The 26,334-nt window shown below is 37.3% G+C and overlaps 1 protein-coding gene across 1 annotated transcript in view; it reads right to left on the bottom strand.

Annotated features, from left to right (window-relative positions):
• FHIT (fragile histidine triad diadenosine triphosphatase) overlaps window positions 1-26,141 on the bottom strand; it is a 951,800-nt gene extending 925,659 nt beyond the window's left edge. Inside the window, exon 1 of the mRNA XM_044660289.1 lies at window positions 26,098-26,141. Within this exon, the coding sequence (XP_044516224.1) occupies window positions 26,098-26,102 (5 nt within the window). The 5' untranslated portion in view covers window positions 26,103-26,141. The remainder of the gene's footprint in view (window positions 1-26,097) is intronic.
• Window positions 26,142-26,334: the final 193 nt, after the last annotated feature.

Below are 26,334 nucleotides of genomic sequence, written 5' to 3' on the forward strand. Positions count from 1 at the left end.
AGAGAGAGAGAGAGAGAGAGAGAGAGAGAGAGAGAGAGAGAGAGAGAGAAAGTTAAGTATTAGAGGCTAACTCAGGTCTTCCTGTCTCCAGGTCCACTGAGCCAACTAGCCCTGATTCAGACACATTTCACAGAATGATCCCCCATCCACTCTCCTTTCCCCCAAATACTAAACCTGTTTGCAAGGCTGACAGCAATATGAAATGGCATGTCATAATTTTATTGGACTGAATGACATATTGATTTGAATTTCAGTAACAGATAACAGAATCAGATGTACCAAAATAGTATTCCATATGGGGGCTACTGCTCAGGAGACCCTATGGAAATCTTTAGATTCTATATTCTGAATTACTAGGTCTTTCAGGGTGCATATGTGAAATTTAGAAACTAGAGACTGTAAAATGTGTCTAATAGATAGACAATGCTGGTATTCTGCTCTTGCCCTGAGTATATCATTCCCTATAAGATAGTTAGGGTGACAGAGGGTTAGACCAGTAGTAAATGAAGTCTGAGACCCGAATCCTACCTCAGACGCTAAAAGGCAAATTGATTCCCTCTCTCATTCCCCCCAAATATTTTTCTAACCTTTTTTCTTTTTCTTTAAACTTCCTATGGCTCCCTTGCTTGACCTACTCAAGTAAGAATCTTGTTAGTACTTGACTAAAAAAACTGAGATCATTGGTTTAAAGCATCTTCTAATATTTTCCTCATCTCACATCACTTAGATGCCTTCTCCCACTCTCTCTTCCTTCCCAAATGAAGAGGTGGACCTTTTGCTTACTAAGGCAAACCCCTACCTACACAAGGAACCTCATTTCATCTTATCATCTCCAATAGCTTCCTCCTTCCTCCTATCATCTTTACTTTCTCCATAATCTTTAATTTCTCAGTCTACTGGTTGCTTTGCCAATGCCTTCAATGCCAATGCCATACTCATGTCTTTCACAGTCTAAAACCAAATCTTTCTCTTGATCTATCCATCCCTCCTAGCTATTGTCCTCTGTCCTTCATGTTTTAGTTAAATTCCTTAAGTAAGCCATCTACAATTGATGCTTACACTTCCTCTCCTCATTAATTACTTAACTCTCCATGGTCTGGTTTCTAACATCATTCAACTGAAACTGTTCCCTCTAAAGTTACCAGTGAATTATTAATTGCCAAATCCAACAGCCTTTTCACAATCCTCATCTTCCTGGACTGCCCTGCATCCTTTGACACTATGAATCACTCACTTCTTTTTGATACCCTCTTCTCTGTAGGTATTGTTGAAATTGCTATCTTTTGTTCTCCTCCTTTCTATTTCATCAGTCCTAGCTCTCTTTTGCTGGATTTTCATTCAGGTTACACTTAATGAATATGGAGCTCACCCAAGGATCTTTCCTAGACCCTTTTTCTCTTCTTTACATTGTTTCACATGACAATCTCATCAGCTCCCAAGAATTAAATTCTCATCTCTATACCCTATACTTAACTAACTCAAATCTCAAATACAGATACAAAGACAAAAATGAAGCAGTCCCTGTCCTCCAAATATTTGCTTGCTACTGGGGGAAAACAATATAGTCATACATAAGTAAATGCAAAATACACACAAATGATATACAAAATAATTTTGGAAGGTAAATTAACTACTGGAGAAACCACAAAAGATCAACCATAGAAGGTAGTCCTTTAGGTGAGCTTTAGTCATAGTTAAGGATTCCAAGAAATGGATACAGAAAAGAAGAACATTCCAGGCAGAAATCCTTTGAAAAAACACAGACATGAGAGATGGAATTTGGGAAAGAATCAATGGATCAGTTTTCCTAGAATGCAAAGCAGATGATGGAGAGTAAAGAATAATGAAGATGGAAAGGTGGTTTAGAACCAGATTATTAAGGGTTTTAAATTTTAGGATAGTTTTTATTTTATACTAGAAATTAGGAGCCACCAGAAACTCTTGGACAGGGATGTGACCAGTTTATAGATGGGCTTTATGAAAATTACTATGGAAGCTGTATGGATGATGAGAGACCTGTGGCAGGAAGCTATTGAAATAATCTGTAAGAGGTGATGGGGATGGTGATGTTTGTACAGACAAGGGGATGGATGTGAGGAAATGTCAAGGAAATAAGTTTCAAAAAGACTTGGAAACTGATGATGGCAAGGGAGAGGTAAGAAGTAAGGGATGACAAGAAGAGAATTTTTCCTTTTGTTGAGTATTGAATACTTACTACCTTCCCTCTTTCCTTTCTTGGCTCAACTACTCACACTACCAATCTAAGTATATCTGCTAGCATTGATAAGATCCTTTTTATGACTATCTCCAAGTTTAGTAAACAAAAATGAAATAATGAAAAGGTCTCAGCTATTCACATTTAATTTTGCGAATCAGTGGATTTGATCAGTCCTCTTCTGATTGGCCTAGACAGGCATCCAGACTTATAAGAGGGCATGGCTCGATGGTCACAATGACAAATGCAATCTCAAATTTGTGAAATTTCCAAACTGCTACCAAGGACAAATGTCAAATCTAGTGCAGGGGAGAAGAATTTCCTGTTAGTTTTCCTACCAATCTACAGAATACTAGGATGGTAATAAAAAGCTTTCACCATCATTTTACTATCTAAATAACTTTGATTCTTATTTAAAAAACATCATCTCTGGCCTTTGACCACTTATTTCAGCTATTAAGGTACTACTTATTCTACAAAGATTGACTATTGTCTGCTAACTGATTAGATGCTGATGGAGCTGGCAGCACTCTACTTACTATTTATAGACCAGAAGGTACCACCTCATTCCATCCTTGTTCTTGTTGTTCAATCATGTCAGTCTCTTTGTGGTCCCATTTGGGGTTTTCTCAGTAAAGACAGTGGAATGATTTGCCATGTATGTCTTTAGCTCATTTTACAGATGATGAAACTAGACAAAAAGGGTTAAATGATTTGCCCATGGTCTCACAGCTAATAAGTGTCTGAAACAAGATTTGAACTTGAGATGAATCTTCCTGATTCCAGGCTCAGCACTCTATCCACTGTGTCACCCAACTGCCATTCATTCTATGCCAGCATTTAGGAATGGCACATTCCAGGGTATAGGTTCTTAATAATAAAATAATAACATTTTATAGCTCTTAAAAGTTTGCAAACTGATATATATATATATATATAATCTCAACTTATTTTTACAACAACCTTACTAAACAGATTTTGTTATTGTCTTTTACATTTCACAGATGAGGAAACTGAGGCTGAGAGAGGTTAAATACTTACTTGCCCAGGACCAAATAGTGAGTATGATGGAATAGGGCTGAAGCTGGTATCACAAATCTGGGTTCAAATCCCACTTCTGTTGCTTACTGTCTGTGTAACCTTAGGCAAATCACTCCATATTATTGGGGCTCGGTTTCCTCATTTGCAAAATGAACTATAATCCTAGGACCTTTCTATGATGCCATGAGAAAAAAACTTGTTTTGGGGATTTTTAAAAAATTTTTTTACAATAAAAGAGGTAGGAAAGGGAAAAAGCTAGGTGGGTTGTCAGTGGTTAGAGAGACTTAGAGAGACAGAAGGTCTTGGGCTCAAATCTGGCCTTAGTTACTTCCTAGGTATGCAACCCTGGCCAAGTCACTTGACTTCAATTGCCACTTCTGCCTTGGAACCAGTACTTAGTATTAATTCTAATACAAATGGCAAGGGTTTTTAAAAGACAGGGGTAAGAGAACAAACTGATGAGGAACTTCTGCTTCAAATTAGGCTTATTTAAGCTTCCACTTCTCCACAAAAACAAACCATTTATTTACTTTGGTGGAGAAAAACTTTAGGGTTATGTTTAGTTTTTAAACAGTTAATTCCACCAAATCCAATTCAGAAGGTAAAGCTAAATGCTCCAGGTGGAAAAAGGGCACCAGAATCAGTGGCTACAACTAGCACCAGGCAGGGAACTACCAGGTCACATGTAAGGTGATGTTCGCAGAGGGAAAATCTTCAGAAAGAAAAAAATTGGATCAAAAGGGAGCACTGAGGTCTTAAGTGTCCAGGTGAACTGATCAAGGCCCAAGAGCTCAGAGGCCAGTTGGGTTTAATGGAAGCTAAGAAGCTAATCATAAAAGAAAATAACATCTCCAGAATCACTGGGCTTTCTACAGTAACAGTAGATGGTGGGATTCTTTATTTTACAGCAGTAAACAACAAATTTAGCAGGAACTCCAGAGCCCAGGTGAAAAGAGAGACTTGAATGTCTTTGTCATTAAAGCACCCTAAAGTAACTTCAGACAGTCAAGGCTCATTGGACCCTTGGGGGCTCTGTCCCCACTCACTTCACATAATCAATCTCCCAAGAGTTGAATGGGTAAGGAACTGGGGGCTTTGGGCTGTGTAGCCAGCAGTGGGAGTACCTGGAAAGGAAGAAAAAGTACCAACCATGATTGTAGGGGCTGCCGTGGGAAGGAGGGAAATGACTCATTCTGCTTGACCCCAAAGAGCCACACAAGGAGTGGAAGCCCAAAAAGAAGCAAATTTTGGCTTGCTGAATGGGGAAGCAAAAGAATAGAATAAAAAGCTGCCTTAATCATTACAAATATCCCAAGATAAAATGAGATATTGAAGTAGAAACCATTCAAGCTGCATATATAGGTATATGAAAATGATATATAAAATAAATGCAGAAATACAAGATAATGGGTTGGGAAGAGGGAGAGAAGAAGGTATTGGCATGTGTGGGAATCAAGAAATGTCTGATGTAAAACATATAAAGTACCACATGACATAAGAGTCCCTGATAGCTAATGTGACCCTTGGGAACATTCCTTAAGGAGGAAGAGTGATAATCAGTGCTTGATAGACCTCTTCTGAGCCTTGGATCAGGAGCAAATGGGACAATCAGAAGTCACAACATGGCAGATTTGGAGCACACCTTAGACATCATTTTGTCCAACACAAGTATTTTGCAGATGGAAAAACCTGAAGCCTAGAAAACCAGATGATGATCGCAATCATCATAGTAATTTGAGGGGGACTGGAACTCAGGTATTTGGACTCTCAGGCTGCTGTTCCTCCCTCTCTACTATAGCTGCCACTCAGTGCCCTGCTCAGCAACTTCTAACCTCTGATGAAGATAATGACAATAACAATCAAAAGGATTTTAAGGTTGTCAAAGTGCTTTACTTTTTTTTTTTTAAGTGTCATGTGAAATCTATGGGAGGTTAAGATGGCAGCAGAGTAAAAAGCAGCTGCTTAACCTTTCCTAACCGAAACATATAGGACTCCTCAAGGGAACATAAAAACAAATCCAGAAGAATGAAGGGACCCCACAACAGGGCGCAGCATTGAAGGTACGTGGGATTGGGGCATTTCCATGCTAAAAGGGGGGTGAAACAGCTCTATTAAAACACGAGCTGAGCAACCCACCCACCCCCACACCACCTACATTGCCAAAGCCAGCGCACAATAGCTAGAGCAAGTTTGGGGTATCCATTAAGTGCTTGACAGCTACATGGGGTCACCAGGGCCTATTCCTGAGAGCAGCAAGACTTAAGACTCCAAGAGGCTAAAGAATGTGTGGACTTTGAACGCAGACCCTGAGAGCAGGCATGGTCACAGCTGCAGATGCAGATTCCGAGCTCAGGCATGGACCTTGAATGGGGACCCAGCACAGAAAAAGCAGAAATTAATAGAAACTTGGACTCCATACTTAAAGAAATTATTCAGCAAAATTGCCCTGAAGTCCTACAACAAGAGGGCAATATAGACATTGAAAGGATCCATAGATCACCCTCTACACTGGACCCAGAAAAGTCAACACCCAGGAATATAATAGCCAAATTCAAGAGCTTTCAAGTAAAAGAAAAAATCTTACAAGAAGCCAGAAAGAGACAATTCAGATATCAAGGAGCACCAATCAGGATCACACAGGATCTGGTAGCCTCCACAATAAAAGACTGCAAGGCTTGGAATATGCTATTCAGAAGGGCAAGAGAACTGGGTCTACAACCAAGGATCACCTACCCATCAAAAGTGACTATATACTTCCAGGGGAAAGTATGGGCATTCAACAAGATAGAAGATGTCCAAGTATTTGCAAAGAAAAGACCAGGACTAAATGGAAAGTTTGATATCCAACCACAAAAACCAAGAGAAACATGAAAAGGTAAATAAGAAACAGAGGGGAAAGAAAAAAAAAACTCTTATTTTTAAATTTGCCTCTTTAAAGGCTTCAATAAGATCTAATTATTTTTATTCCTATATGGAGAAATGTTATGTGTAATTCTCTGTAGTGAACTCTATTCACTATTATAGTATCCACTATTATACTAATTAGAAGAATTATACACAGGGAGAGGTTGGGATACTAAATGGTCTAAGATGATAAGGGGGTGGGTGGGAATGAGGGGGGGTGAATAGTAGATGGCACCAAGAGAAACTTGAATGAATAAGAAAAATAGGATAGTCTATTAGACACAAAGAGGGCATGGGAAGGGGAGGTGATGAATACTATTATAAGAAGGAGAGGAAGAGAGAATTAAGAGGTAATATTTAATCCTTACTCAGTGGAATTAACCTTGAGATGGAAGAGTAGCTATATCCATTAAGAAATAGAACTCTATCTAACCCTACTGAGAAAGTCAGAAGGGATAAACCAAGGAGAGCAGAGGAGTGGGGAGGTCAAAAAAGGGAGGGGAGGAGAAGGGAGAGGGAATTCATTAGGCCTTAAAAATAAAAAGTGGGAAATAACAAGGGAGGGGGTAGAAAGGGTAGTAAATCAAGGGAGGGGACAAGGGTTACTGGTTTAAAAGGAAATAGCCTAAGAAGAAGGGATAGAACTAAGAGAGGATACCAAAATGCTGGGGAATACACAATTGATAATTATAACTCTGAATGTGAATGGGATGATTGATTATACTAAATTAAAAAGCTTTTGTATAAACAAAAAAACAATGCATACAAAATCAGAAGGGAAACAACAAATTGGGAAAAAAAATCTTTATAACAAAAAACTCTGATAAGGGTCTAATTACTCAAATATATGAGTTAAATCAACTGTATAAAAAATCAAGCCATTCCCCAATCGATAAATCGGCAAGGGACATGAATAGGCAATTTTCAGATAAAGAAATCTGAACTATCAATAAGCACATGAGAAAGTGTTCTAAATCTCTAATAATTAGAGAAATGCAAATCAAAATAACACTGAGGTATCACCTCATACCTAAGAGATTGGCTAAAATGAAAGAAGGGGAGAATAATGAATGTTGGAGGGGATGTGGCCAAATTGGGACACTAATGCATTGCTGGTGGAGTTGTGAACTGATCCAACCATTCTGGCTGGCAATTTGGAACTATGCTCAAAGGCTATAAAAGAATGCCTGCCCTTTGATCCAGCCATACCATTGCTGGGTTTGTACCCCAAAGAGATCATAGATAAATAGACTTGTATGAAAATATTTATAACCGTGATTTTTGTGATGGCAAAAAACTGGAAAACGAGAGTATGCCCTTCAATTGGGGAATGGGTGAACAAACTGTGGTATATGCGGGTGATGGAATACTATTGTGCTGAAAGGAATAATAAAATGGACGAATTCCATGTGAACTGGAGAGACCTCCAAGAACTGATGCAGAGCAAAAGGAGCAGAGCCAGAAGAACATTGTACACAGAGACTGATATACTGTGGTAAAATCGAATGTGATGGACTTCTGTACCAGCAGCAATGCAATGACACAGGACAATTCTGAGGGATTTATGGAAAAGATGCTACCCACATTCAGAGGAAGGACTGCAGGAGAGGAAACACAGAAGAAAAGCAACTGCTTGAACACATGGGTTGATGTGGACATGATTGGGGATGTAGACCTGAAACTACCACACCAATGCAACTAACAACTTGGAAATAAGTCTTGATCGATGACACATATTAAAACTATGGGGGTGGGGAGGTCAGGGGGTGAAGGGGAAAGTAAGAACATGAATCATGTAACCGTGATAACTTTTCAAAAAAATAAAAATTATTTTAAATAAATAAATAAACAACTAAATAAATAAACAAACAAACAAATAAATAAATAAATGAAACCTATGGGAAAATACTTTTACTGATGCAGGTCCAGGACAGTTCTAAGGAGGAGGTGGATTCTTAGATTAGGTTTAAAGGATGGGAATTAATTTAGCAAAGGAAGGGCAAGGGCTTGTGAGGTGATGCTATATACTTCATCTCTACCCAGGGATCTTAGTTAATATAACATATTAATAAAATCCAACGTATCTTTAAAAAAATTCTTTATCTTTCCTCCTACAATCATTTTACTTGCAATACTGCAGGATCTCCCAGAGTTCCAGCAGTACATACACAGTCTGTACTGCATGTGTAGTGGGTTTTAATAGTTTCTCGAACCACATTTTCTCAGTGGTGTTTCTTAAACAAATAGCTATTAGTCAGGTTATTCTGAATTGACAATGCCTTTTTTTTTTGAAAATTCCTTTTATTTCATCATGCAAGCACACTCTCGATAGGCACTCATCAGGGGAGTTTCATTCTTACCTGTCTCATTACTGCTTCCCACTACAAGTTACCATTTGGAAATGCAGAGATTCTAATTATTAGCTTGGTCTATGGAACAATGGGGATGCTTCAGTGCCTTTCAAGAGGGCATCAGAGAACATTAATGAGCATCCCTCCAAGGGAATGAGGCCCACACCTGAATCCTGTCACATGGTCCCATTGTTCAGACCAAGTAGGAGTCTTCTATGTATAGGTTAGCTTCAAGTTTTCCAAGGTAGGCAATGACTTTGGTCTAAATGATTCACGGTGACTCAAAGCATTCTTCCTGCGTGGTCTTCATAATTTACATGGTAGATGTCATCGCCCTAGCAATAATTCTTTGTTGTCCTCCTCTTCACTTATGTGAGGGTTTGCCAAAGAGTCATATTGTTAAAAGAAACAGCATTTAGTCATTCCCTTAACCTCTAACTTGTCCTCATTTTGACCCTGAAAAGATGCAGCAAGCTCTCCATTCCAGAATGAATTTTCCATGTATAAATGCACTGCCTTTTGTACCTTCAACAATTTCAAGTCACAAAATGGATGGCAAGCAGAGGCTTGTTGCCTTATTCTACAAGTTTGGGGGCGGGGTTAGATTTTAAAACTAAATAAGTGATTTATAGGACAGATTAAAAGAGGGAGTGAGGTTCTAAGAGATGGGGCAAAGGGATAGAAAAGGCATTCTGTGAAAGGTTTCCAAGGGTATTTGGGCTACCTCACTCAGCTAATCTGTTCATTGTCCAAGAGTTGGCCAATAGATGATTTTTTTTGTTGGGATGGGAAAGAGCCAAAGGAGAGACTGTATAGATTATAGATAGATGGAATTCAGGAAGACTTACACACTCAAGTCCCACTTGTGACATACCTCCGACTTGGACTATCCAAATAGTTTTTTAATTGGTTTCTTTGACTTGTCTCTTTTCACTACTCCAGCTTATTCTCTATTCAGCATCCAAGGTGATTTTCTTAAAGTCCATGCCTGACCAGGTCCGTCCCCTCCCATTTAATGTACTTGAGGGACTCCTATTATCTGATCCTCAATATCAAATATAAAATCATCTATTTAGCTTTAAAAGCCTGTCACAATCTGACCTTTCCCTTTCTAGTCTTCTTGAACTTCTCTTCCATACAGTCTGTAATCCTCTACTTATAATTCACCAAACACTTCATCCTCACCTTTAGGTGACCATTCTGTCTCCCATGCCTGGTATTGTCTCCCCCCCTCAACTCTGTTCTTAGTTCCCCTAGCTTTCCTCAGGACTAAGTTCAAATCCCACCCTCTGCAAGAGGCCTTTCCCAGGATCTACCAGCTACTGATGCTTTTCTGCACAAATTTCCTTCCATCTATTCTTTATATATCCTCTATGTACCTAGTGATTTTTCATATTCTCTCTCCCATTTGAATGTAAGCTTCCTGAGGGCAGGGACTCTGTTTTCACCTTTCTATTCTAAGCTCTAAGAACAGTGTCTGACATATGATGCTGTTGTTCAATCATTTATATATTTTTTTCAGTCCTACCCATCTTTTCATAACTCTACTTGGGATTTTCTCAGCAAAGATACTAGAGTAGGTTGCCATTTCCTTCTCTGGCTCATTTTACAGAAGAGGAAATTGAGGCAAAGTGAGTAGTCCAGGATTACACAGTTAGTAACTGACTGAGGCCAGATTTGAATTCATGAAGATGTCTTCTTCATTTTGCCCAACTAGATGCCTTATTTAATAAATTTAATTTAATAAATTTATTTATCATTTAATAAATGCTTGATGACTGACTGAAGCCTTTTCTGATCTTCCCCCCAACCGCTAATGCCCTCCCTCTGAAATGACCTTGTATTTAACTACTTTGTATAGAGTGACCTAAAAATCTTAGAGCAGTTTTAAGCTTTGATAGCTATTTAATTAAGCTATTTAATTAAGTTTTAGTAAGCTTAATAGCTATTAAAGCTTAAAAATGCATTAAGACTTTTGGGACATCCTGTGTCCCAGGGTGGTTTGGATTCCTTCACTTTATATTTATATATTCTCTCCTGTCTCCAAGTTGAATGTTAATACTTTATAAGTTGGCAATGGTTCCATTCTTTGTATATCTAGTACCTAGCACAATGCCTGGCACAAAATAAGTATTATATAAACGCTAATAGTTTTTATTATTAAAAAGTGTTGGCACATAGAAGAATATAGTTGGGCTATTTCTGTGGTTACTCATGATTAATTATAATACGATAGCCTACCTATCTCCTCTTGAACACTCACCCTTATTCTCATTACCCCTATGATGCCATGGCCCCATTCCAAGTCCCCTTTCCCATCACACAGCCATACAACACTGTCTGTCAGAATCCTTTGTCTCTTATCAACAAGTTCCCCAACATCCTTCACTGTTCCAAAAAGCATTCTATTTCCCTCCTCACTTTAACTGAAACCAGGCTCTCCCTTGAGAATAGGTAGCATTTATGAAGTACATTAAAATAAACAAAGTACTTTAGAGGCATTCTCTTATTTGAGACTCTCAACAACCCTAGGAAGGAGCTGAATGATGAAGGTGCACCAGCAGAGAAGATTCCCCATAAGATTCCCAGTTGGTTGATAGAACTGCTTCAGGGAGTCAAGGAGGTGAATGAAGAATCCACTTCATTGGAAAGATGGTACCACCAATGGCTACAGACAGAAGGGATGGGGATGAGAGATGGTATAAGAAGTTCAATCCATCCAAAGACCCCTCCCTGAATACTTGGGATAAAGAATAGGAAAGGGAGGCATTGAGTCTTGGAGAATAGAAATGCCACTAAAAAAAGATGTCAGAGAAGAATCCATTTTAGAAGAACAATAGGTTCATTTTTTGTGTTGGTAAGACATACATGTCTTATTGGCTAACAGAGGAGATTGTTAAAATTTCTGACTAAGCATTTATACCTCAGAAATCAGCTATCATTGCCTGACAGGGCTTGATTTGTTGTTTTGTTGACTATGTAAACTTAAGAATGTGTTAATAATAAAGATTAAATTTTAAAGTGTGTGTGTGTGTGTGTGTGTGTGTGTGTGTGTGTATTGTTTTCCCCTTCTGGAAAACACAGTTGTTAAACATTTACCAATAAACCCAGTGTTCCAGCTTTGCTTCCAAGGTCAGTTACACCCCATCACAAAATCTATTCTCTAGACAATTTGCTGTTCTCTGTATTCAGCATTGTTCCTCCCCTTTTCATGACTTTGTACAAACTATCCTCCAAGTCTGGAATTCTCTCTAATCTCAACTTTGCTTTTTGGAGTCCTTCTATCACTTCAGCATCTAGTCACTTCCTTCAGGATGTCTTACCTGATTCCACCACAAAATCACTTTTTTAAAAAAAAAATCCATTTCATATTTACTTATCTTGAGAATATGTGTATATTTCAAATGCAATGTAAGCTGCTTGAGGGCAGGTGGACCTCACTTTTGCCTTTGTTGCCTCAGCACCTGGCATAGTACCTGATATTTAGAAGTCCCTCCAAAAACCTAAAAAGATCATGGGATTAGGTGCTTTGGAGGCAGTTTGAATTTTAATTCTGAGGTCAAGGGGAAGACCCAGATTTGTAGATGATTTACATACAGATGATAGTTGGAACTTTGGGAATGGGTGAGATTGCCAAGGATCAGAGAAAAAGAAAAGTAGGCTCAGGACTGACCCCTGAGGCAGGTCCAGAGGAGAAGTAAAGGAGACAAAATTAAAAAGGTAGAAGGAAAATCAGGAAATGTCATGGTCACAGAGAGTAAGTGCAGAGAAAATGATCAGCAGAATGTCAAAGACAAACTCTCCAAAAACGGTAAGCCCCTTGAGAGCAATAGTTGTATTTTTTTGTTTTATCCATGAATATTCAACACCTAGTAGAATGCCTTAGTAGGCAATTTAGTAAATGTTTGCTGAATTGGCATTTCCAATCCCTAAACTCAATAGATAGTCTCAACAGAGATTAAAAAGCATGAATTTACTCCGTATTCAAAAAACATGGTTTTCTGGTTTTCTCCATTAGATCTATTAGATCTATTATGTCTAGACACAACAACAAAGAAAATGGAGAGTGAAAAGCCAGAAGACATAAGGCAATAAACTCCAATTTCATAGGAATTTATGAAGACTATTACTCTTCTAAGTGAGATAGAAAATATATCCCACTTTGGAAGGTCATAAGTTAATACTAGGAAGTTCTGTGGAGATTACAGGAAAATGGTCAGAATCCTAGAATCAATCAATCAACATTTATAAAACAACTACTATGTGCCAGATTCTGTACTTGGTTCTGAAGAAGCAAAAAATGGCAAAAGACATTTCCTGTCCTCAAAGAGTTTACAATCCCATGAATCATAATTTAAGAGTTGGGAAATATCTCAGCAATCATCCATTCCAACTAAGACCTAAAAAAATCAATCTTCACTCTTACATTCCAGATAAGTGTTCATCCAATATTGGCTTAAAGTCATCGAGCGAGGAGGAATCCACTCATCTTGAAGATGTCATCCCATTTTTAGGAAGCTAGAATGGTTAGGAAGGTTTTTTAGTTTGGTTTTGTTTTCCTAAAATCAAGCCCATACTGTCTTTTTGCAGCTTCCCCTGATTGCTCCTGGTTCTGCTTTTTAAAAACCCTTCAAAAATTTGAACCAAGCTTCAATTATATCCCTGCCTTCAATGACCTCAGCCTTCTCCAGGTTAAATGTTCCTAGTTCAACAGTTAATCTTCATATTCTACGGTTTGTAGGCCCTTCATCTTAGGTTGACATTTCCTACCATATTCTTAGTACAGTCCAAGATACATTTTTTTCTAGTTGCCTTATCACTTTGTTATATTGAACTTGCTATCCACTAAAACTCCCAGAACTTTTCAAACAAAGTGCTAGCAACGCTTCCCCATCTTCTACTTATCAAGTCAATTACTAGGGCTCAAGTGTAAGACCTTATGTTATCTTGATTAAATTCCATCTCATTTGATTCATCCAAAAATTCTTGCCTGTTAAGATCCTTTTAAAAATCCCAACTATTGGGGCAATTAGGTGGCTCAATGGAAAAAGAGCCAGGCTTAGAAATAAAAGGTCCTAGATTCAAATTTTATCTCAGACTTTCCTAGCTGTGTGACCCTGGGCAAGTCACTTAACCCCAAATGCCTAGGCATTACCACTCTTCCACCTTGGAACCAAAACTTGGAATAGATTCTAAGACAGGAGAAAAGGGGTTTTTTTGGTTGTTGTTGTTTTAAATCCCAACTATCTCATAAAGTGTGTTAGCTGCCCCTCCTAACATTGAGCAACATACAAATTTGATAAATATGCCATCTCTACTTTCATTAAGGTATAGCCATTTATCTTTCAATATAAAAAAAGAGAAGGAAAACTTTTTTTTTATGAAAGTATTTCTTGGAGGCCAGATACCTAATTTGTACCAATTGTAAGAAGAGTTCCCATCAATTAGTTAAGCAACATTTCAAAAACTGGGGCAATAAGATGGTTTTAATAGGTGGATTTTTTTTAAGTAATGATTTTGTTTGATGCTTTCAGAAGCTCTGAAAAATAGTTGCAGCCATTTACATTTCAATCCCCCCTCCAGAGGGGGGAAAAAAACCCAACAAAAAATACCTTTTGCTTTAAAAGAAAAAGAGAACTCCTCCACCCACCCAAATTCCTATAATTAGGTCTATGGAGGGAGATTGAGGCAGAAAAGACAAAAAGACTAACGAAATTTGAGTTGGCAAAAGGCCTAATTTTATACTATATAATTACTGCCAGAAGAGGTCACCAATCTCCCTAACCTTTTCCTTTGGAGGAAATAGCTCAGGATCTCTATCATCCCTAGAGCTGAAGTACCAGTTTTCTTGCTGTAGAAAGGGTAACTAAAGTAATGTTCACAGATGCCTACATGTCTCCAGTGAAATATATTCTAGTTAGGTCCGCCAGGCAAGTGAAATGAATGACTGTGAGAGTTCTGACGACTGATTCCCTTTAAAGTCCTCATAATTGCAAAGGGTATTTTCTGCTGTTCCATCTTTTTGTGGAATACTCTCTGGGCAACAAAACACAATAATTGGAAGGCTGACAAGCCATCACTAATCATTAAGTGTACAATTAATGTCTCTAAATAGATTCTGATTCCTGGGGAACTGAAGTGTGTTCATCCAGAGCCAGAATTTCCAGGTAATTCAAATTTAAAAGGAAATCTCATACTTAATAAAAAAAAATTAAATTCACTCCAAGTACTAAACCCTCAACAAAATTATAACTCTGGATCTTGGGTTTAAGAAGGTGGATCATAAAAGTATTCATTCATAGACAGAAACTAAGAGTATGACCCTGGGTAAATTCACTTAACTCTGTTTGCCTCAGTTTCCAATCTGTAAAACAAGCTGGAGAGGGAAATGGCAAATCACTCCAGCATCTGTCCAAAAAAATCCAAAATGGTGTCCCAAAGAGTTGGACAGTGTTGAAATGTCTCAACTACAAAAAAATACAGGCCTTAGTCCTTTTAAGGGTCACTTGTCTCAGAAGACAAGAAGCTGGCTTAGAAATAAAACTAAGACAATGGAATGTAAGCCCCAAAAGGGTAGAGACTTTTTTCATTTCTGTCTGTATTTTTTTTTGTCCTTGTATTCACAGTGTCTTGAGGATAGTAAATGGTTGATAAATGCTTCTTGAAATGTTTACTGACAACAGGGCAGGCTGCAGCTGGCCCTTACAAACTCTCCAGAGCCTAAATTTTCAGTGTGAGCATTTATTCCTTGGAAATCTATGAAGGCTACAAATTGGGGCTTGCTTTATTGTTTTGCTGATTATCTAGCTTTATGATAATGATTGAGAAAGGGTTAGTAATTCAAATTAAATTTAAAAGTGTGCTGGGTGCTCAGTTATTTTTCTGAAGAGCTGGATGTTAAATTTTTACTATCAGACTCCTTGCAAAAGGTGTGTGCTGTATACTTCTGAAATGGTCAATTAAAACAGGTTTAAAAATACACAACAAAAGAAAGATAGATTTCCTATACAGAAGTAGCCCTAAGAGAGATGATGTTTAGTAATTTCCTACAATAACAACAATGATGATTGTCACTATTTATAATAATGTATTTATGAAAATTCCTTTCCACATTTCAGAGTATTTTAGAGATTACTTCATCCTCTAAGTGAAGAAGTCCTGAATTTCACTCCTACCTCTGTCATATCTTGGATGTGCTTCCCTTAAATTCTCAGAGCTTCAGGAAATTCTCTAAGACTGCAAATTACAGAGAAGATGTTGACTTGTATTGGTAGCAGAAATTTCCCAAATTCAGAGTTCTATAGCAATGAAATGACAAATATAAGTCTCTCTCCCAAACCTTACAACAACACTAGGAAGTGGGTGTTATTATCATTTTATGTTAGAGCTGGAAGGCACTGAAAGAATATGGAAACATGTATCTTATTTTAGAAATGAAGAAATCCATTATTTCAAGACAGGGAGGATATACAGTGGATAAAGCATTATACTTGGAATCAGGAAAACCTGAGTTCAAATCCTACTTCAGACATGAATTAGCTGTGTGAACCTGGACAAGTTATTTAACTTTTCTCAGTTTCCATTTCCTACTCTTAAATATAAGGATAATAATAGCACCTACCTCACAGGGATATTGTATCAGGTGAGAAAACATATGTTAAATGACATATAACTGCTGGACATTACTAGTGATGATTTTTTTCAACCTTTACTAATGCTGGCCTCAGAAGACAAAAGTCTAGTCCATTGGTAGACCCATCCTTCAAAGTCTTTACAATTTAATAAAAGCTGCCAATACTGGGTCTCCACTGGCACTACCTTCCTTATGTGTTGCCATGATGCTCATTTTATAGATGAAGAAAGAATTTGGGTGAATTGAAAGACTTGTCTAAGAGCAGATACTGAAAAGGGGTCAAAGGAGAATTTTAATGGTGGCTTCAACTTGGAATCTAATGTTCTCCTTATATTATTTCTAAGAATCTTTTTTTTTTCAATTATAATATAATTGAATTGGTTTCTATAAGGACAGGCTGGGTGATGCTCTGTCATGAGGACAAAAGGGCAGCCAGGTAGCTCAGTAGATAGAGCCAGGTCTAGAGATGGGAGTTTTGGGATTCAAATCTAGTCTCACACACTTCCTAGCTGTGTGACTCTACATAAGTCATTTAACTCCAGTTGCCTAGCCTTTACCACTCTTCTGCCTTGGAACCAATCCTTAGTACTGATTCTAAGACAGAAGATAAAAGTTTTTTTAAAGAAAAGAAAAGAGAACTAGATGTGGAGACAGAGTACATAGGTTCAGACCTTTACTCCATCACCTACATGACACTGGCCAAGTCTCTAGGTCTCAGGTTCTTCATCTTCAAAATGAGGGTACAGGGACTAGATTTTCCTTCATAATATATGCTTTTATGATATTCTTTCCTTCTGTTTTTTCTCTTTGAATCTTGTCTTATTAGAGTGTTTTCTCCAAGAGATTAAAGATCTATGGAGATCACTTGCCAGCGTGGGTTCATAGACACATGAGATTAAACCAGAAAATTCCACTGATTTACATAGTCATTTTGGTATTTGCTTTTGCTATATAGGATGGACCTTATGAGGTACTGCCTTCCCCCTCACCTAGAAAACAGATCAGGAGCTAATCTTGCCTTATTACTATTAAAATCATTATCCTGATGATAATAGACAATTAAATTATAACTGAATTATCACCATGAAAAATAAGAAAAAGTCTAACATTTAAAAAACATGTTACATGTTAATCCTCTGACTAATAGCCTTATTAATAAATAACTAAAGAGTACATTTTTCAACTGGTCTTCCAGCTTCCATGGGAACATTCTGATTGTGACATAATTTTTAAATTAGTGGGTTTATTCATAGTTTTATATTAGTAAATGTCAACCTTCTTACTAATTAGCAAATTCAGAAAATCCACAGTGGTATTAATTTTCAAAATGTATGGGGCATGAAAATGGGGAGGGAAAAAAAAGGAATAAAGAGACCATTAACATTTTTCACAGGGCATTTATTGCCATCAAATCCAACCCAAAGCTGGAAACTATTAACCTGTTTTTAGAGCACACTTTGAATGGTTAGAGGGAATGTATTGCCTTCACAAAGAAAAAGAAAAGCTCGTTTCTTGCAAAATGTTGCTGCTCAGGAAGGGGCTCTTGGTTACAACTAAATTTTTTTGATTAAAAATTTTTTTAAGTTGTTGCAGTTAAGTTTTACCCTCTTGCCTTCAATTCTGTTAAATGCATTTTACCAGGAGTTTTTTCATTTAAAAGGGTTTTATCATCTCTTCACTGATGTTTCCACTCGGGCTGTCATCCACTCTCCCTCACTTGAGAGAACAATGGCTAGATAATGTCAGCATCTTCTGAAGCTGCCCCGTTAAGTGTTTTTTTTAAAGTTTATTTTCTTTATTTAATTTTTTTGGCCATGCATAAATTTTTGAAGGGTAGATAAGCCTCTCTCTTGTTTTTTTTTTCCCACTAGTCTATCGGAAGGATGTCTGGATAGCCTGTTTGACCTCCAAGCTCAGGAAGATGTTAAAAAGTCTTGTCTTCTCATGGACATACATTATTTTTATGGAACTATTCTATGAAGTGAATGTATAAATGAATGAATGAATGAATGAATGAATGGATCTCTTTTTCCTTTATTTATACTTTTTTGCTAACATCATATAATCCTCTCATATGGGTGGCCATGATAATAATATTGTTGAATATAAGAGGCACCATGATATCAGGTCCTTCTTTTCCCTTTCTTATGTATTCTTGGCTGGTGTCATTATCAACAAAGTCAGGTGTCGAAACTCTTCTGGAAGAATTACCCAGTAGGTAGTTTCTATCTGATTCCAGAGAGCTGTTCAACCAAAGAAAGCTGTTGCCATTTTTTAGGATACAATTTCTTTCGGTGAATCCCACTAAAGAAGAGTTTTGGAACTGTCAACTAGTAAGGGGATTATCCGGTGAGGGCAATTTTGTTTCTTTATTGCATCCCATAGTGGATATAACCTGGAATCGGTGGAACAAAACAGATCTTGGTGAACTAGCTAAAGTTCTACATCACTACTCCTTTTAAGTCACTATTTGTATTTAATAGTATTACTCACCACCTCCCTGCCACTCTCTAAGAGATCACATTTCGGAGCAGGTGATGCTAACAGTCATTGGAGAAGGGAGTCAGGATCCCCTGAACCAATGAAATTCTAGGGATGGTCCCCCAAATTCCCCTCCCTATGTGTGTGCATTATAAGGAGGTAAGCATGTGGGTGTATATATGTGTGCATATATATATATATGTGTGTGTGTATATACATATTTATAAATATATATATTTAGTATATATTACAAATGTACATAAAATAATATCATGCATGGCTTTTGACAGTTGACATTCATGTTTAAAAATACCATATTGTGGAATTAGGTCTTAATTAATGATACATGTAAAACCAGTGGAATTGTGCATCAGCTAAGGGGGATTAGGGGGGTTTGGAGGGAGAGGGAAAGAACATGAAACATGTAACTATGGGAAAATATTCAAAATAAAAATTTTTTTTAAATTAGAAAAAAATACCATATTGGTGAATTATCACAACATCCCCAAACCTAAGCACTATTGCTATTTTTTTTATATAATTTTAGAAAATATTTTAGTTTATAGAGATTCAGGGCTAAGCTCGAAGTGGGAACCAATGTTCTAACAAATTTCGAGAGATGCAGAGATTGTATTAGCTCTTAGGGAAAGGGATGGAGAGTGAAGGATTTGAATCCAGGTCCTGTTGGATTCCAAGTCTAGGGCTCTCTCACTATATATACTTATGCCCAGGTACATGTATAGATATCAGATAAGAATATGGATGTAAATGGGTAATAATAACCAGAGCTTCTATTTGTACAATCCAGTAAAACTTTAGAGTTCTACTTAACTCTGCCATTTAATCTTCATAACAACCCTAGAAGGCAAGGGATGTTACTATCCCCATTTTTCAGATGAGAAAATTGAGTCTAAGAAAGAGTAACTTGCCGAGGACTCCAAACCTAAAAAGTGTTAGAGGCAGAATGTGAATTATTGTCTTCTGAATGCCAGGCTCACCACTTTTATCTACTTCTCCACCTGGGACACAAATGAGTGTATATCTATACATTATGTATTTTTATTCACCCAGGAAACCTGATTTTTGCTCTATTTTAGGCATTTATAAATATAGCAGGGCTCAGCACGATCCTGGGCACACAGAAGGCACTCCATAAAAGCATGGTAATTCATTAGACAGCCTAGGTTGTTTTTTTCCATAGAATCATCCTTGCCATATTTAATGGACTAAATTTGTCCTAGTCAGATACAAACAGGATTGTTCTACGCTCAGCGCATCCCTGTGTGTGGAGATAGAAAGACTATTCTGAAGCCATCTCTGTTCAAGGCATTCCAAATAATGGACCCCAATCAGGCCAGGCCCAAGGAGACGTGGATAAAGATGGGAAAGTGAAGATTGGTCAAAGTGAATTGGTGGCTAGGTTCTTTCTTTCTGGCCTCAGACCCTCTGTAAAATGAATTTAGCGTGGTTGGGTCAGCTACAATTGGGGCTTAGTGAACAGAGTCCAGGGCAGCCAAGTGATTCTTTCTATTGGAAACCGAGATAAAAAAGGGAAAGGTCAGGTCATTATCTATTGTAGCTTGATAATGTAACCCACTGCCTGAACTTTACTGGGCTGATCCCATTCAAATAAAAATTAAGGTCAGAGAAGAGAAGATTGTTGGTTGATTTTCTCTTAGGAGCCATTGGAAATGGCTTGTGCAATTTCGAGTGTCAGGGAATTATGCTTCCCCAGTAGATAACAATCTTTGGCTACTGTGGGTAACAGCATAATTGTGTCTGCACTCACACCCACTATTCCCCATCACCTTATAAACCAGCCTGATCCTCATTGATCCCACAACTGGAATCATTACGGCATTACTAAAGGGACTAAGAGAAGCTGGTCCTTAAAGCCTTTAATTAAAGCTTAATTAAATAGAAAAAGCTAGACAAAAATAGGAGAAACCTTTTGATGGCTGCCTAGAAAATGGTGATGTCCTCTCAATCAGGGCTAATCTTGAAGTGGGAACCACTGTTCTAACGTCCTCTACCATTTGGATCTTGGGGTAAAGGTTTATTAAAGATAGGGAGAGAGAGAAGTAGATGGAGAGACAGAGAGAGACAGAGTCAGAGACAGAGACAGCGACAGAAAGACAGAGAGACAGACAGAGACAGAGATGGAGGGAGGGAAAGAGGGAGAGAGAGAGAGGGAGAGATCTGTGGGTGTATACACACATGTTTATATACTCAGATATTTTTATATATAAAGAGAGAGAATGTGATACACGTATATTGTGTGTGTGCTAGCCTTCTATCAATGATATCCCATAACCATTTGGGGTTATGGCTAAGAAGAAGAAGAAAAAAAGCAACAATTAAAACAGAGTGAAAATGTCTATGTGCCTATGAGCTCTATGCATAGTGATGAAAAATGGAGCCAAAGTTTCCCCCAGGTTCACCTGAGTAGAGAAAGGACGAGACTCACCCTTGGCTTCCTTTTAAAGAAACCATTTTCTGGGTAACTGTAAGTTTCTTTCCTGTCCTTTGGGCACTATCTCTGCACTCTGTATTACAGAACAGAGAAGAACATTTAGATAATTAAAAAGTCAGAAATGTATTTCTAATATATAAAGGAGAAATCATTTATTTGGGGAAAGTTGTGTTTAATAATGCTATAAAGGCTAGGCCTCTGGTGATTTCTCCTAGAAGTGGAAGGGGCTCTTCCCCTGGGGTCCATGGACCAGTTGAGGATACACAAATTTGAATGAGAAAAAATAATTATATTATATTACATATAATACTATATTATTTATTTAGAAATTAATAATAATATAAACATTTATATCAAGCCTACTATGTGCTAGACTTCTGACTAAGGGTTTTAAAATACTCTCATTTGATCCACACAATAATTCTAGGAGGTAGATGGTATTATTATCCCCATTTTACAGATGAGGAAACTGAGGGAGACAAGTTAAATGTTTTGGCTAAGGTCACAAAGCTGATAAATATCTGAGGCTGGATTTGAACTCAGATCTTCTTCATTTTCATTAACTTTTAACTGAAATTGTAGTAGCTGTGGATGTCCCTACCTATAGTAGTAGGAGCTTTCTAATAATAATAGCTAGTATTTGTCAATTATTTTAAGGTTTTCAAAATGCCTTTAAAATAGTATGTCATTTTCTCCTTTAAAAAACTCGTGGGGGGGGTAGGTATTATTATCTACTTTAATGATGAGGCAAGTCAGGCTTTGAGAGGTTCAATTACTTGCTCAAAATCTCACAGGTAATAAGTGAGGCTGAGATTTGAATTCAGGTCTTTCTGACTCCCTGAGTCCAAGCCCAACACCCTGTACATTGGCAGTTCTTTGCCTGGGTGAATTCACCGGTCCATTCCCGATCCTTACAAGCATTGCCTCATCCATTCTTGAGTGTGTCCTGAATACATAATTGTAGCTCAAGTCTAAACCCACCTTTCCTGTTATAGCAATGTTCATTTTAAGCCCCAGTTAAGCTGGCTATTGACAGAGAACAAGGTAATGTTCCAGGAAACAGCTCTTAAGTAGGACCCTATTTCAAGTGTCTACCTTATGGAACAGTTGGTTTGGAATTTATAACTTAAAGAACAGCCTTTCCACTCAAAGTTTTTCTCCTCTCAACTGTGAAAGGCGTGGATGGTGCCTCAAGCCATCACCTGACAAGACGTCATTCAGGAGTATTGGAAAAACTGAGCTAAGGTGGTGAGACCTATGAGTACCATTCCCATGAAGACCACACCTTGGGCTCAGGCCGCCATATTGGAAATCTGTGACCATTGGTACAAGATCCACGAGCTCAAGGTGTAGTGTTGGAATAAAGCTTATTATGATCCCCATTTTATAGATATGGAAACTGAGGCTGACAGGGGAAAGTGAATTGTACATGGTCAAAAAACTAGTGGGTGACAGGACTGAAATTTAAACTCAGGTCTTCCTGATTCTTGCTTTAGTCCTCTATAGCCATCACAGCACTCTATCTCATTGTGTTTATTCCTGGGTGATTCTTAACAATAAGATTAAAATGGTCCCCCTCTCACCATGTTAGTCAGCATTCTTCTAGCTCAATGGGCAAAGAGGTGCTGGGAGAAATGAAATTTAATGTTAGGAGGAAGCCAATGGCGACTCTATCCACTTCAATGGCGCCATCATTTCCTAATGTCTTTATTTCTTTAAGTAACTTGCCCAGGATGTCCCAGCTATTAGGTGGATAACATATCTTCCTGATTTCAATTGTGGCACTCCCTCTCCAAAGCTAGAAATGAAGTACAAGCCACATAGCCCATGGGTGGTGCGCAATGAGCAGAATCCCCAACCTGGAAGCATCTTTCATTTATTGATGGATTTATAGTTGACCAAGTGACTTCACATGCATGGTGCTATTTGACAACATGAAGAGAGGAATAATTAAAAGCATTTGTGTAGGATCCTAGAACAAGTGCTAAAAGGGTACATTAGAGGTCTTGGAGGCCAACTCTGTCATTTTACAGATGAGGAAACTGAGGTCAAAGGATGTTAAGAGATTTGTCCAGGGTCACAGAGCTATTGACTGACTTCAAGCCTAATGCTCAGAGAAGGGAAGCTAAGGGAGGTGGTGGCTCTTTGATATTTCCAAAGCCACATAGACATGGGCTGGCAGAGTTCCTTTAATGAAGGGCTTCTTAACCTTAACCTGGCTTCTTTTTTTGATCATTGTTTTTTTTTTTAATGTTATTGGTTTTCTTTGTAATCTTATGCATTTTATTTTGTGCATTCAGAATCATGATTCTAAGAAAGAGTTCCTAGACCACCCAAGGGGTTCAGAACACAAAAAATGGTAAAGAAAACCCCAAGTATCTCCCGAGTATCACCCACTTAAAATTAGGCTAGTATTACAGATTTCCTCTGGAAGTAAACCCTGGAGGGACAGGCCTATGGCACTGTAATAACTTCAGCAAATAATGTAAGAGTCAAACATGGTTATTAAGAACAATGAATAATATATTGGCAACTGTGCAATTGAGAGGAAAAAAATTCTCATCCAGGCAAAGAGTTTCATCAATAGCATTTATTAGTATTATTATTTTTGATGTAGTAGATTGTGCAGGAAGACTTTTACTGCTGAGCAGAGTTGGTGAAAAGCCTGCAGCCAGCAGGGATTACTGATAGAAGCCAACAAGAGAACAAGTCAGCCCTGGGTTTAGTTACCCAGAGTATGGCAGTCACGCGCCACACTAAGTGTATGAGCCTATGACATTTATGTCCATTTCTAGACCAGAGAACGGGGAATTGTGTGGGTGGGAATGGAAGAGAGGGGAGGCTTTGGAGGGAACCGAGCAAGATATAGATTCAAAGGTAATGGTGTATTACATGAGAATATAATGAAATTCTAGGAAAGAGAATTGGGCAAAAGAAAATATAGAAGATCAGGAGAAAAAGCAAAGAGAAAAGACTCAAATATTGGATAAAGGTCAATTCGACAGATTCATTTGTTTCACTTTCATTAAGCTTTCATGGGGAGGGGCAAGGGGGAGAAGAATCTATACTTTATTAACTCTATCATTAAGCACCTTGGGTGAGGGAAGGAATAAACACCTAATGTCCTATGTAACACTGGGGAGTTGGATTTAAGAGTTCTTCCAGCTCTAAAATTAGGACCCTTTTTCCTTTTTATTTTTTTTTCTTTAGCCTTTTTTATTATTCTCATCAGCATGAAGAAGAAGAATAACAAACATTTATAAAGAGCTTTAAGGTTTACAAAATTTGATAATATGACAACCCCATTTGATCCTCACAAGAACCCTGGGAGTAGCCCTGCCACAGATTAGGAAACTGAGGCAAATAGAGGTTAAGCGACTTGTGCAGGGTCATTCAGCTAGAAACTGCGAGTGGGAAGATAATGAACTCAGCTTTTTGTGACTATAATGTCCAATCCATTGAGCAATCTAGCTGCCTCAGTAAAATGAGGGAGGAAAGGAGGTCTCACTAAGTATGGCATTTATGATCCTCTGACCTCAAGTTTTCTCTTCTCTTAGTATTGACCATCTTCAGAAGTACCAAGAAGAAGACAACTTCTGAAGAGTGGACGACTAGCAAAGGAAATGCATAGAAGAAAGAACAGAAGAAAAGATTTTTGAACACACTATATATCAATATAGAGTCAGTAAATACTTATTAGAAGCCTACTATGTGTCAGGCATTGTTCTAAGTACATGTAAATGGCACGCATGGACTGCTTTACCCTATCTGTCCCCCTTCTTTTTTTTTTTTTTTTTAAAACCCTTGTACTTCGGTGTATTGTCTCATAGGTGGAAGATTGGTAAGGGTGGGCAATGGGGGTCAAGTGACTTGCCCAGGGTCACACAGCTGGGAAGTGGCTGAGGCCGGGTTTGAACCCAGGACCTCCCTTCTCTAGGCCTGACTCTCACTCCACTGAGCTACCCAGCTGCCCCCCTGTCCCCCTTCTTTTAATGCCAAATCTTACAGATAACAAAATAAAAGGTTTGTTTATATTTAAATTTAATATATAAATATGTACTTAGTATATGAAATATTTATAATTTTATATAAAATACATTTAAATTTACATACTTAACACATAAGATTATGTTTATAATTTTGTATGAAATATTTACGATTTTATAATATATCTATATGATAAGTTTTATATTTATTTTATATATTTAGTATATAAATTATATATTTATAATTGAATATATTTTGTAAATAAACTATGCATTTATAATTTTACATATTTCATACATGAGCTAAATATTTATATTTTGTACATTTAATACCTACAGTATATATTTATAATTACATATATTTAATGTATAAATATTTTTAACTTCATATATTTCATATATAAACTAATATTTTAATTTTATACATTTTGTACATAAATTTGTATATATTTTATACACCTGTACATATATTTGTACATATTATATGTATAGTTATAGATATATGCATGTATAATTATAGATGTTTGCATATATAATTGTATATATTTTATATAAACTAATATTTATAATTGTATATATCTAGCATATAAATTATATATTTATAATTGAACACATTTAGTATATAAATTACATATTTATAATTGTATATATTTGGTATATGAATTATATATTTATAATTTAAAACATTTAGTACATTAATATATTAATAACACAATTTATAACAATATATATGTAGAATTTATATTTATAGAATAATTTAAAATAGAAAATTACATATGTATAATTATATGAAACTTAATTGTGGTTTTATATATTAATTTATAGATAATGTATGCAAATATTTGTATAATATACTTATATATGATATGTTTATATGCAACATATAATAGAAAGTATCTACAATTATAGTTATCATTTCAATATATATAAAATGTAACGATAGATTCTGATTTACTCATGGGAATGAGCAGTATTGCTGTAACACTTGGAAATCTACAAAGTGCTTCTGTTACCTCATTTGATCTCCAAAAGGACTCGCGGGAGGGGCTGTTCTTATCCTCCTTTTAAAGACGAGGACACATAAATAAATTGCTTGGGGCCACACAGAAAGGATCAAAGGCAGAATTCAAACACGGGCCTTCCTAACTCCAAGTCTATGGATCTACTACCCTAAGTTCCTGCCCTGCGACTGGGGAAAGGGCTCCTTTAGCTCTGAATGGCCAGGGAGGGGGGAAATCCTGGGCTCTCCT

The sequence above is a fragment of the Gracilinanus agilis genome, chromosome 1 (genome assembly GCF_016433145.1).
Source record: "Gracilinanus agilis isolate LMUSP501 chromosome 1, AgileGrace, whole genome shotgun sequence".
NCBI lineage: Eukaryota > Metazoa > Chordata > Mammalia > Didelphimorphia > Didelphidae > Gracilinanus > Gracilinanus agilis.